The sequence below is a fragment of the Heteronotia binoei genome, chromosome 3, assembly GCF_032191835.1.
Source record: "Heteronotia binoei isolate CCM8104 ecotype False Entrance Well chromosome 3, APGP_CSIRO_Hbin_v1, whole genome shotgun sequence".
Taxonomy (NCBI): Eukaryota; Metazoa; Chordata; class Lepidosauria; order Squamata; family Gekkonidae; genus Heteronotia; species Heteronotia binoei.
This window is the reverse complement of record NC_083225.1, coordinates 98,104,635-98,117,852: the sequence shown is the minus strand read 5'-3', so window position 1 is coordinate 98,117,852 and position 13,218 is coordinate 98,104,635. Positions and strand designations below refer to the sequence as shown.

At 47.6% G+C, this 13,218-nt stretch overlaps 1 protein-coding gene across 1 annotated transcript in view; it reads left to right on the top strand.

Moving 5' to 3' along the window:
• TTC3 (tetratricopeptide repeat domain 3) overlaps positions 1 to 13,218 on the top strand; it is a 196,659-nt gene that overhangs the window by 64,921 nt on the left and 118,520 nt on the right. Inside the window, exon 16 of the mRNA XM_060234268.1 lies at positions 13,012 to 13,069. Within this exon, the coding sequence (XP_060090251.1) occupies positions 13,012 to 13,069 (58 nt within the window). The remainder of the gene's footprint in view (positions 1 to 13,011; positions 13,070 to 13,218) is intronic.

The following is a 13,218-nucleotide window of genomic DNA, read 5'->3' as shown; positions in this document are numbered from 1 at the left end:
GCTGACAAGACCAATGCGGGACAGGCAGATCTGGCCACAGTGGCTGCAGGGAAAAGTCTGATTTGGAGTTGGTGCTGTAGTAGTGTGATTCTTCCTCAATCTCCTTTTGTCCTAAAGACCAGCTATGCGTGCGTTCTCAAAGGAAGAGACAGCCTGGTGGATGGTGTGCCTCCATGCTTTGCGATCTGAGGCTAGGTCAGACCACTGGTGATGGTTGATGCGACAGGTGCCAAGGGATTTCTTCAAGGAGTCCTTGTACCTCTTCTTTGGTGCCCCTCTATTTCGATGGCCGGTGGAAAGTTCGCCATACAGAGCAATCTTGGGAAGGCAGTGGTTTTCCATCCTGGAGATATGCCCTGCCCAGCGCAGCTGCATCTTCAACAGCAGTGCTTCGATGCTTGTAACCTCCGCCCTTTTGAGGACTTCAGTGTTGGTCACAAAGTCACTCCAGTGGATGTTGAGGATGGTGCGAAGGCAGCGCTGATGAAAACGCTCAAGGAGTCGCAGGTGATGACGGTATAAAACCCAGGATTCGGAGTTGTAGATGAGGGTTGTCATCACAACCGCTTTGTAAACATTCATCTTTGTGCCTTTTTTCAGATGCTTGTTGCTCCACACTCTTTTGTGCAGTCGGCCAAATGCACGGTTTGCCTTTGCCAGCCTGTTGTCAATCTCCTTGTCGATCTTGGCATCTGAGGAAATGATGCACCCCAGGTAGCTGAACTGCTGGACTGTCTTCAGAACTGATTCACCCACAGTGATGCAGGGAGGGTGATAATCTTCCTGGGGTGCAGGCTGGTGGAGAACTTCTGTCTTCTTCAGACTAACTTCTAAGCCGAATAGCTTGGCAGCCTCTGCAAAGCAGGACGTCATATGCTGCATAGCTGATACCGAGTGGGAGACGAGTGCAGCATCATCAGCAAACAGTAGCTCTCGGATAAGTTTTTCCATTGTCTTGGAATTTAGTCGCCTCAGGTTGAACAGGCTGCCATCAGTGCGATAGCAGATGTAGACACCATCGTCATCATCTAGATCTACTGCGGCTCTTTGAAGCATCATGCTAAAGAAGATCGTAAAGAGAGTTGGAGCGAGAACGCAGCCTTGCTTTACACCTGTGCCTATTGGGAAGGGCTCCGAGAGGTCGTTGCAGTGTTTGACTTGGCCTCGCTGGTCTTCATGTAGCTGGATGATCATGCTGAGGAACCTTGGTGGACATCCTAAACGTTCCAAGATTTGCCACAGGCCTTTCCTGCTAACGGTATCGAAAGCTTTGGTAAGGTCGACAAAAGTCACATATAGACCTTTGTTCTGTTCCCTGCGTTTCTCTTGGAGCTGCCTGAGAACAAATACCATGTCGGTGGTGCTCCTGTTAGCTCTGAAGCCGCACTGGCTCTCTGGGAGGAGTTCTTCTGCAATGTTGGGCACCAGTCTGTTCAGGAGTATTCTGGCAAGGATTTTGCCTGCGATGGAGAGCAGGGTTATCCCCCGGTAGTTGGAGCAGTCTGACTTTTCCCTTTTGTTCTTGTGTAGAGTGATGATGATTGCATCGCGAAAGTCCTGTGGTAGTTTGCCTTGTTCCCAGCAGGTGACAAGTACTTTGTGAAGTGTGCTATGTAGTACTGTGCCCCCATGCTTCCAGATCTCTGGTGGGATTCCATCAACTCCCGCTGCCTTGCCACTTTTCAGTTGCTTGATGGCTTTAACAGTCTCTTCTAGGGTGGGGATCTCATCCAACTGTTTTCACTGGTTGAAGTGGGGTGAGGTGGATTGCTGAATCTTGAACTATGTGGTTGGCACTGAAGAGAACCTGAAAATACTCCGACCACCGGTTCAGTATGGATGCCTTGTCTGTGAGGAGCACTTGGCCGTCTGCACTACGCAAGGGACTCTGAGCCTGATATGATGGGCCATATACTGCCTTCAGGGCTTCCTAGAACCCTCTTAAATCACCAGTGTCTGCACACAGCTGGGTTCTCTCTGCAAGCTTGGTCCACCACTCGTTCTGAATGTCTCGAAGCTTGCGCTGGAGGTTGCTACATGCAGTGCGAAAGATTGCTTTTTTCCCGGGACAGGAGGGCTGAGCAAGATGTCCTTGGTAGGCAGATCTCTTTTTCGCTAGTAATTCTTGGATCTCTTGATTGTTCTCGTCAAACCAGTCCTTGTTTTTCCTTGTGGAGAACCCGAGGACTTCTTCAGAGATCAACAGGATGGTAGTTTTTAGATGTTCCCAGAGTGCTTCTGGAGAAGGATCTGTGGGGCAACTGGGGTCCTCAATTCTGGACTGGAGTTTTGCCTGGAAGGTAGCTTTAACTTCGGCTGACTGAAGGCTGCCAACCTGAAGCTTCCTCCGAGGGATACCTCCTCTCCTGGGTGTGGGTTTAAAGTGAAGACGGAGATTGCAGCGTACAAGACGATGATCCGTATGACATTCCGCACTGGGCATTACTCGGGTGTGTAAGACATCTCGAAGGTCTCTCTGGCGCACCAGAATGTAGTCGATAAGGTGCCAGTGCTTGGACCGTGGGTGCATCCAGGTTGTCTTCAGGCTGTTCTTCTGCTGAAAGATAGTGTTGGTGATGGTGAGCTGGTGCTCCGTGCAGAATTCTAGCAGGAGGCGCCCGTTATCATTGCAGTTGCCAATGCCGTGTTTGCCAAGTACTCTTTTCCAGGCTTCCGAGTCTTTACCTACTCTGGCATTGAAGTCGCCAAGGATGATCACCTTGTCCTCTGTAGGGGTCTTCCGTACGAGGTTGCGTAGATCAGCATAGAACTTGTTCTTTTCTGCAGGATCTGCTTGAAGGGTTGGGGCATACAAACTGAAGAGTGTTGCATGCTGCTTGTTTTGAAGTGGGAGGCGCATGGACATGATGCGATCTGAGTGACCTGTTGGCAGGTTTTCGAGTTTGGAGGCAATGGAGTTCCTGACCATGAAGCCAACGCCAGAAAGGCGGCTCTCAGCCTTTGACTTACCCGACCAGTAGAGGGTATAGCCAGCACCGTGTTCTTGAAGACTACCTTCCTCAGGGAAACGGACCTCACTGAGAGCTGCTATGTCAATATTCTACCTGAGAAGTTCGTGGGCAACTAGAGCAGAGCGTTGTTCAGGGTGACCACTGTCTACTGTGTCAAGCATGGTTCTGATGTTCCAACACGCAAGCTTTAGCCTTTGCACACTTTGTGAGGCAGGTGCATGACTTTTCTTTGTTGTTATTTTTTGACCACAAGTAAGGATGCCTGTTGACCGCAGCTAGCCAACTGGGGTGGGGGAGACGAGCTTTGTTTAGGCCACCTTTTCTAGGCCCCTCTCCGTGTGGAGCAAGCAGTGCTGTCCCTAGATAAGGCTGCTTGGTCGTTCAGGGTGCTGCCGAAAAATGCTTTCGTCTCCGGGTTAGCATCAGGCGACCAATACCCTGAACCGCCTACATGCAGGATCGGGACTGCGGCTTCCAGTGGCACCTTCCACCTGCCGTTTCGCCCCTTGCCCATCGTTGCAGGACTTGGTGTGTTGTGGGTTGCGGATGTGGATATGCCCTTCAGGCCTGCGCAGAGGAATTTTTAGGTGAAGCACAGTGTGCGCGGTACTGGCTCCACCCTTTCACCTTGGGGTCATCTGCCATGGCCCAGTAAGCCGGGACGCCGGCAGCGAGTCCTCCAGGTGGTAGGTGTTACATTAACAAGCTCTATCTGCCTGGGTTTGATGTTAGAGTTTTCCTTCTCTTGGCTGGCGAGGTTGGTGAGCCCAGCCTGCCCATCTGGTTATACTGCCTGACATTCGGTCGCACCATGACGTGGCAAACTCTGTGAGAAACGGGGGGTCCAGCGGGAAGGTGTTGCCACGGATGCAGTAATGCAGGAGAGGCCATTGCAGTGACCATCTGCCAGGCATAGCCGGACAGTGACCACGCGGCGTTCACTGCACCAGGAAAGGAGAGGCTATGTATTGCGCATACACTTTCCCTGGGGGGGCAGGATACCCAAGAGGGAGCCCACCGCTCCCCGCTGGAATGGCCTTGGGTCAGCCATAGCTCTCACAGAGCTATCTAAATAAGAATTCCAATCATCATCCTCGCCAAAAACGTACAGTGGTAAAAACCCTCATTCACCGTGCATCACGCATCTGTGAACCAAGCCAACTCCAACAGGAACTACACCACCTCAAACAGTCATTGCAGGCCAATGGATACTCCCAACAAGAAATTAGAAGAGCCCTCCATCCCAGGAGACCATTCACACCAAATCCCGAGCCACACACAAATGTGGGTACAGCCTTCCTGCCCTACATAAAATCTGTCACCGACCGCATTGGCAAAATTCTCAAATGCCATAATGTTGACACAGTCTTCAAGCCCACACAACAGATCCGCCACATGCTGCGCTCGGCCAAAGATATGAGAGATCCACTTTCAACCCCTGGAGTCTACAAAATACCCTGCTCCTGTGGTGCAGTCTACATTGGCACTACCCAATGCAGTATCAACACCCATCTCACCGAACACAAGAGACACTGTCGCTTGTTTCAGCCAGAAAAATCAGCTGTAGCTGAACATGCACTTCAAGAAGGAGACCACGTCATCCACTTTGAAAGAACTGAAGTCCTTTCTACGGTCTCACATTATCATACCCGCCTGAACAGAGAAGCTATTGAGATTTACAATCACCAGCACAATTTTAATAGAAAGGAAGAAGGCATTTTCATCCACCAATCTTGGTACCCAGCTCTGCAAAACACCCTACATTGCAGAAAGTCTCAGAACAACCAGCAAATTCCACAGAACAATCAGCACAGTCAACAACCATCTTCCTTATCTTCAAACCCCTTCCAACCCTCCCAGCAATTAACACAGAACAATGGTCACATTCAACAGCCAGTTTCCTTATCACTACCCTTCCAGGAAGCCCCACCAAACAATGGGCACATCCACAAACCAATTGCCCTTTCATCACACCCCCTCCAGCCTAGAAATAGCAGCTCTCCAGCAGCCCTGGCTCCACTCAATGCACAGCAGCCAAGAAGGTCTGAGCGCCTGCTCCGGCTGCAACGCCACTGAGGATGTTCTCCGCAGCTGAGAACGAAACATCTGGAAGGAAAACTTTCTCCAGTAGAACACGGCACTTGATTCCGAAAGATTCTACAAACCCTAATAATTCTCTTTGTCTGCTGTGCCTTGGGGAAGGTCATTGGGTGGAATCCTGTCATCACTGCTTGAAATTTTCCAAGCAGACAAGGAAAAACCGAGTGGCAAGACTTTCGGTGACACTGGTAAAGTCAGTTCTTGCACTGCAGATGTCGACATCAGCGTCGACCAGCACTTTGATGGCTACCCCGGCATCGATATCAGTTCCGGTCTTGTCATTCCACGGAGCCGACCGCCCCCACAAGCGTGTGGGCCCGACATCCAAGTCGGAACCATCGACCCCGGCCAAGAAGGCCAAAGGGCCTGGGACTCTCGTTCTGCTGAGCCCAGGAAGCATAAGGAGAAAAAGAGGTGCCAAGACAGGCAGACCCCTTCTCCACCACCAAAGGACCCGGCGATTGTTTCGGGGGAGCCTCTGGAGAAAATCCTCGCTTCACCGATTCGACCGAAGAGCCCCTCAGGTCCGACAGATATTCTGCAGACCTCCCTTTCCGGCTCCGACCAGGAGGTTGACCCTATAGAACAGTCGGGAGACTCAAAGGAGGGCGGCGATCCTAGCTCGGCATTGGACTTAGAAGTTTCACAGCTGAGGGATTGCTTGACACCGAAGATGTGGGCACTCTTGGTATTAAAATTTCTAATTATTCTGCTTGCCTGGTGAGATACCAGTATTCCCTCTGGGAACAGCTCTCACCACTTCTAGCTTCTCTGCCTGAGGATGAGTGCACTTTGGCCAGAAAGGCCCAGAGGGAGGGAATGCTCCTGGCAAAACAACAGCTGCAGGCTTCAAAACATATGGTGGACACTGCAGCTAATATGCTTACCTCAGCCATTATGTTGCATCGTCATTCTTGGCTTCGGTTCACTGCTCTCCAGTTCGACACAAGATCCTGGGTCAAGGATCTCCCTTTTGAAGGTGAGGGCCTCTTCAGCTTTACTACGGATGCGGTCGTACAAGAAATGGACAAGAGCATTAAGACGTCTTGTATTCTGGGAGTACCTTCATCTTCCTCTCGCCCTGGCAAGTCTTGTCCATGGTCCAAGCAATGGCCTAAGAAGCCCTACCACACCAAATCCCCTGAGAGTTCATGGAAGCCACGTACGGGACAGTATGAGGCCAAGAGTTCCTTCGCTGCAGAAGGGAAAACCTAGTTTTCTTCTTTTTCCTCTCACATGGGAAAGTCTAAGACTGGCAGGAATCCCAAGCAGGGACTTTGACTTTGGCATCCCCCTTTCTTGTCAGTATTATGGAAAGACAATGCAGTTTCTAAGCACATGCTGGGAAAGTGGAAGTAACTGATCTGTCAGATAGATCATCTAGGTGACAGGAGGTGGTTGCTTTCCAGATTGCATCAGCCTGGACAATGTCAGCATGACTCAGCAGCAAGCTGATTGGTCACCTGAGGAGATGAATTGTATAAATGTACAGAGTCACTTTACTATGTGTAGGTTATGTATGGTGGTGTTGCAGCGGAGCATTCTGTCGGTTTGGAGAGTGGAAGTGTAAATAAGTTGTATATAGTAGTTTTACCACTGCTGTGTGCAAGCCTTCATTCTTGGCATCACTAAAGACCACCCTCACTAAACACTGGCGCATCAACAGGGTTATAGGCCTAGCACGCTTCCGCTGCGCCTGTAAGTTTTGAGAGAGGTGGTGAAGACGGACGCTGAGGTGCTCCAGAAGCTGTCTTGAAGGAGAGGACCAGCAGTGGCTGAACGTCGGAGGCTGAGCAGGATGGCTACAGCAACAGCTACTGTCCTGGTGGATAAACTAACTACTACCAACTATAATGTTTGGTCGTTGAGGCTCGAGCATTTCCTGAAGCGAGAGGGGCTGTGGGACTGTGTGTCTGCTCCTCCTGAGGATCCCACACCGGTAGAGACCGTCCAGGACCAGAAGGCTCTTGCCACAATCATTTTGAGTGTGCCTGACGACCAGCTGGTGCAGGTTCAAGGGCACCAGAACGCGAAGGAGGCTTGGGAAGCCCTCAAGGCTGTGTATATGCAGAAATCAGCAGGCTCGCTGATATCTCTAACTCGGAAGCTGTACAGGAAACGAATGCTGGCCGGGGAGTCGATGAGGAACCACCTCGATGGCATGTCTGTGTGTTTTCAGGAGTTAGAGCAGCGGGGGAAAGCTATGCCTGATGAGAAGGTCTACCTAATCCTCAGCTCTCTTCATGAGAGATTTGACACGCTCTTTTTTTTTTTTTTTGACACGCTCTTAATGGCATTTGAGGGCCAGGATGGAGATAGACTGACTTTGCCGTACATAACGGGAAAGCTCCTGGCTGAAGACCAGAGGCAGCTGGAATGCAAAGAGCAGGCTGACCGCGACCGGAGGGAGAAGCCGGTGGAGTGTAAGCAGAAGCCTGGAGGAGTCGTTTCCAGCTGGCAGGCAGAGCCGGAGGAGAGAGCTTTCAAGTTAAAAAGAAAAAATGTTATATCTTCGGGCTGGCCTGGCATTTACGGAGGAGTTGTCCCCAGCAAAGGAGAGGCCAGCAGCAGTCTTCAAGGACGCAGCAAGCAACTCTGGTGAGAACTGGCTCAGGGCTACAGAGTGTGCCGTGGATTATAGACTCTGGAGCAACGCAGATGTTTTGCTGCAAGGAGGAACTGTTGCAGGACACTAAGCCGGCAAGTCTAAAAACTGTAAGTCTAGCAGACGGCCGGGAGGCTGACGTGCTTTGCCAAGGCACAGTGCATTTTCCAGGATTAAAGCATACTTTTGCTAATGTGCTATGTGTGCCAGCTTTGGAGACAAGCTTTTTAAGCGTCTCTGCCTTAGCAGCAGCTGGTTTCACAGTATCCTTTGATGTTAATAGCTGTAAGACACTGAAAGCAGGTAAACTGTTGGCAAAGGGTGTATTGAAGGAAAGTGTATATGTATTAGACCAGACGGTGGGGAGAGCACAGACAGTATATAATAAGCAACCCCACAGTAGGTGCATTCATAGGTTGCACAGACGTCTGGGTCATGCAAGCTATAATACCATCAATAAGACACTTGCCATATTGCAAGGGGAAAAGGTTGATGCATGTAATGTATTCCTAGACTGCAATATATGTAAAGAGGCAAAGTCCAAGGCATTCCCAGTAGCTAAAAAGAGTGACCGGGTGTCAGTGAGACCACTTCAATTAGTGCATGCAGATGTAGTAGGGCCGTATGCACCCAGTGTATCAAAGAATAGATACGGATTAATTATAGTGGATGACTACAGTCATTTTGCGTGGGTGTATGCAATTAAGGAAAAATGTGATGTGCTTTCAAACTTCCGGTACTGGGCAAAGAGAGTACAAAGGCAGTTAAACTGCAAAATAGCAGCTCTCCAAAGTGATATGGGAGGTGAATTTATTGGCAAGTAATTTGAGGCTTGGCTAAGAGAGGAAGGCATTAATCACCGAGTTGCAAACGTCTCCTCTCCAGCCGAGAATGGCATCGCGGAGCGAAAAGGAGGCACTCTATAGACCATGTGTCACGCCATACTGGCAGACAGTGCATTCAAATTGGCATATTGGGGTGAAGCATTGAAAACAGCATGTTTTATTACTAAAAGATTATAGACTCAGGCTCTGGATGATATACCATACAGAGTTCTGTATGGAAAAAAGACAAACCTTGACTACCTTAGAATCTTTGGGTCTAAGGCATGGGTTAATATTCCTCTAGAGGAGGAAAGGGGGAGCCAGAGCCAGAAAGCTATTATTTGTAGGCTATCAGAATGGCATGAAAGCATATCGGTTTGTGGACTCAAATGATATGATAAGATGGAGTAGAGCAGCTTCCTTCTGTGAAGATGAAAGCTGGAATAGAATTCATGCCAATGAAATGCCTAAGAGTGTTGAATTACAGCTATCTCTGCATAGTGAGGAGGGGCAAAATGATGCAAACAGAGAAGCTCCCTCACTGAGACAGAGAGAGGAGATTGCTGGCAGTTCAGACAGTATAAAGGAGGAAAGCTCTGAAGATGTAAGATGCAAAACGCCTGAGGTCAGAGTGTCTGCCAGAGAAAACAAAGGAATACCACCTAAACGGTATGGTTATGACACTGATGTTAATAATGTGCTCAGTATAGAGTCCAGATGCTATAATAGTGTGTTAGATTTGGACTATGGAGAAGAGTAATGTCTGACTGATAACTAAGGGAAGTAACTGCAATAAATAAACTCAGAGTGTCAAACTAATGTATAAGCAACAAAGAATGACATGAGTGCTGGTAAGCTCAAAGCTGGAAAAAAGAGTGTGCTTCTATACTATAAACTATACAGTATGTGCTCCCATGGAGTGGCCAGAGGAGAAAAAAGGATGAGCCGGGGGAGGCTAAGTAAGTAAACTGCGAAACTGATAAGAATGCAACTACTGGAACAAAAATAAAGTGCAGAACTAAATATGTGTGCTAACACAGAGTCACTGAGGCAGTATAATAAAAGGAAGTAATAATATGAATGGTAATGATTGTACATCTGAAAGCAATGAAAAATGTAAGAGTAATATGTAAATGTAAACTGTGTATTAATGTTACTGTGAAACATGTGTAATGTGCAATGACAAGATATGTTACAGCTCTGTGCTATACGAACCTGAGGAGGGGTGTCAGTATTATGGAAAGACAATGCAGTTTCTAAGCACATGCTGGGAAAGTGAAAGTAACTGATCTGTCAGATAGATCATCTAGGTGACAGGAGGTGGTTGCTTTCCAGATTGCATCAGCCTGTACAATGTCAGCATGACTCAGCAGCAAGCTGATTGGTCACCTGGGGAGATGAATTGTATAAATGTACAGAGTCACTTTACTATGTGTGGGTTATGTATGGTGGTGTTGCAGCGGAGCATTCTGTTGGTTTGGAGAGTGGAGGTGTAAATAAATTGTATATAGTAGTTTTACCACTGCTGTGTGCAAGCCTTCATTCTTTGCGTCACTAAAGATCACCCTCACTAAACACTGGCGCATCAACACTTCTTCCCCCCCTCCTCTGGGCCCACCCGCCTCTACAGATTTCTGCAAGCATGGCGGCAGATCACCACCAACAAGTGGGTCTTGTCCATCATACAGAAGTGTTACGCGATAGAATTTGTTCAGCCCCCTTCTTATCCCAGATTGGTGATCACACACCCTACAGCAATTTTACTGGAGAAAGTTCAAAATCTGCTCAGCAACCGAGCAATAGAACCTGTTCCCGATCAGCTCAAAGGTTGGGTTCTACTCCAGGTACTTAACAGTTCCCAAGTGGGACAGTGGTCTTCGTCCGATCATGGGTCTGAGAGGCCTGAACAAATTCATTACTTATCAGAAGTTCAGTATGCTGACTTTACAAAGCATCCTTTCACTCATCAACAAGGGAGATTGGATGGCTACCCTGGACTTGAAGGATGCCTATTTCCACATCAGCATCCTGCGCAGTCACAGGAGGTTTCTTCGGTTTGCCATTGGGCCGTACCATTTTCAATACCAGATGCCCCCGCCAATGGCTCGCCATCATATCAATTTCTTAGAGCTCATGGCAGTCCATCTGGCTTTGCGGTCGGTTCTACCACTAATCTATGGTCAGACTGTAGCTGTGATGATGGACAACACGACAGCTGTCAGTTATATAAATCATCAAGGGGGGAATGTGTTCAGAAGGCTGTGTGCGTTGGCAATGCAGTTTTGGAAGACCTGCATAGCTTCTCAGACCTTCATTGTAGCCACCCACCTGCCCGAGGAGCTCAATGTTCAAGCGGACTCCCTGAGCAGGGGAGACGTCTCGCATCACGAATGGGAGATGAACTGGAGATACCTCGAACCTCTGTTTCAGTAGTGGGGTCATCCCAGAATAGATGTCTTTGCCACGGCAAACAATAGGAAGTGCGATCACGGAAGCCATTAAACTCTGCTACCTGTTGGCTAAGCGTCCCTTGCCAGGGCCGCTCCGTGCGCCTTCCACTAGGGCTATGACTACATCCACAGGGTTTCTGAAGGGTGTTTCCTTGTCGAACATCTGTTTGGCTGCAACCTGGGCATCTCCTCATGTCTTCATGCGACATTATGCTCTGGATGTCTGGAAGCGTCGCAGAGCACAGCTAGGTACCCTGGTCCTTTATGCCACTACTTCTGCATAATTGCCGGCTCCCTCTTCCTGGTAAGCTTAGCTTGCTAATCTCCCATGAATGTGAAGCACAGAGACCGTGAAGAAGATAAACAGGTTTCCTACCTGTAACTGATGATCTTTGAGTGGTCATCTGTGCATTCACACTACCTGCCCTCCTTTCCCTCTGCTGCCGGTCATAGTACTTTTGATAGGTGGTGGCGGGAAGGAACTGGTGGGATATTCGCACCCACCGGGTGGACGTGCGCACTGGGGCTGTCGCGCATGTCTACCAGGTTCGGGCAGTGAAAAATCCTGGACTTTGGAGTTACTGATCTGGGATGAGTGTGAATGCACAGATGACCACTCGAAGATCATCAGTTACAGGCAACCTGTTTTTATCTACCATGACCCTAAAGATCTCTCTCTTGGTCAGTCTCTGCCAGTTCACACCCCATCAACTTGTATTTGTAGCTTGGATTTTTGACCCCATTGTGCATTACTTTGCACTTGACCACGTTAAACCTTATCTGCCACATTGACGTCCACTCACCCAGTCTCAACAGATCCCTTCGGAGTGCCTCACAATCCTCTCTGGTTTTCACCACCCTGAACAATTTAATGTCATCCCCAAAGTTAGCCACTTCACTGCTTACTCCGAACTCCAAATCATTAATGAACAAGTTAAAAAGCATGGGACCAGTACTGACTGTGACCATTCATAACAATAGTAATAGTAGTAGTTGTCATTTTTATTAACTTGAGGCAGGTTAGTATGAAGTCCTGGCATAAACTATAGTGACCCAGCAAAATCAAGATTCTGTTAGGAGATAGTGTTTTTATTTTTCTGTTTAACTTTCTTAATTGTTTTCCCTTTATACTTGTTTATTTGACTATAAGATCCTTTTTGTTTCATCTTTGTTGGCAGCAGAGATAATTTGACAATTTTTGTATGTTTTAAGGACATACAAAGTCCCTACAACTTACAACAGAACTACAGATAAGACTAGAATTTTAGTAGCCAACCCATATACAAAAGAACCCCCTCAGGTAAGCTCCTCCATTATGGCCTATGGCTACAACAATAAATACTTTGAATACCTTTTCTCCATTAGCATGTCACAACTCAGGAAGTTCCCACAAGATAATGACTCATCCCTACCCCACCTCCCTGAGTAGATATAAATTATCTGCCTACCAACTTCCTCTGAATTTGACCCAGAGAGAACTCCAGTTTTCTGGGTTACACCTCTGAGGATGTCAGTCACACTTGCTGGGGAAACGTCAGGTCTCACAATGCCAAGACAAAGGTCACACAGCCCAGAAAATTTACAACAGCCAATGTTTTAAGGATAGTTAAAACCTGGGTGCCTTTATAGTGCTATAGGGTTAAAACTATAAGGTTGGATGTTGGAGAGAATAGGTGAAATAGTTCCTTTTTTGAAATGAAAAACTAATTTCAGATATATTGGCAGGGGAATTATGCTCACACTGAAACTATAATAGAGAAATAGGAATTCTTTTGAGAGCAGTGAAAAATGTATAGTTCAGATTCAGACTTTTGTAAGGCAACTTTGTGCAGTACTAAAGAAAAAATGTCAGGTGTCAGCACCTAGTTTTTTGTGAACGTGGTGTACTACATTTGTTCAATCCTTGTGTTTCCAGCCTGTTTTAATGAATCGGTGTATAATTTCTTACTGTTCCTTGAAATACTTAAATGTGAAAGTGATGTAGCTAGCTGCTTTGTTATTTATGTATGTATATTTTTTAACCAATTAACCAGGTTCACTATTATGTTTTTTTGATGAAGGACCCAGTGAAAATACAGGAAGAACAAGGAGCAGAATAAGTGATTCTGAAAAGATAAGGTAAACTTGGCTAGTCTGACTGACACTTTTAGTTTATGCTCTTCTTCTAGGTGTTTTATTCTCTAAGCTTTGGTTTCTATTTCCTCCTGTTATCTTTTTCCCTACTGTTATATTTTAGATGCTCTTTTCATCCTCCCCCCCATTTTATT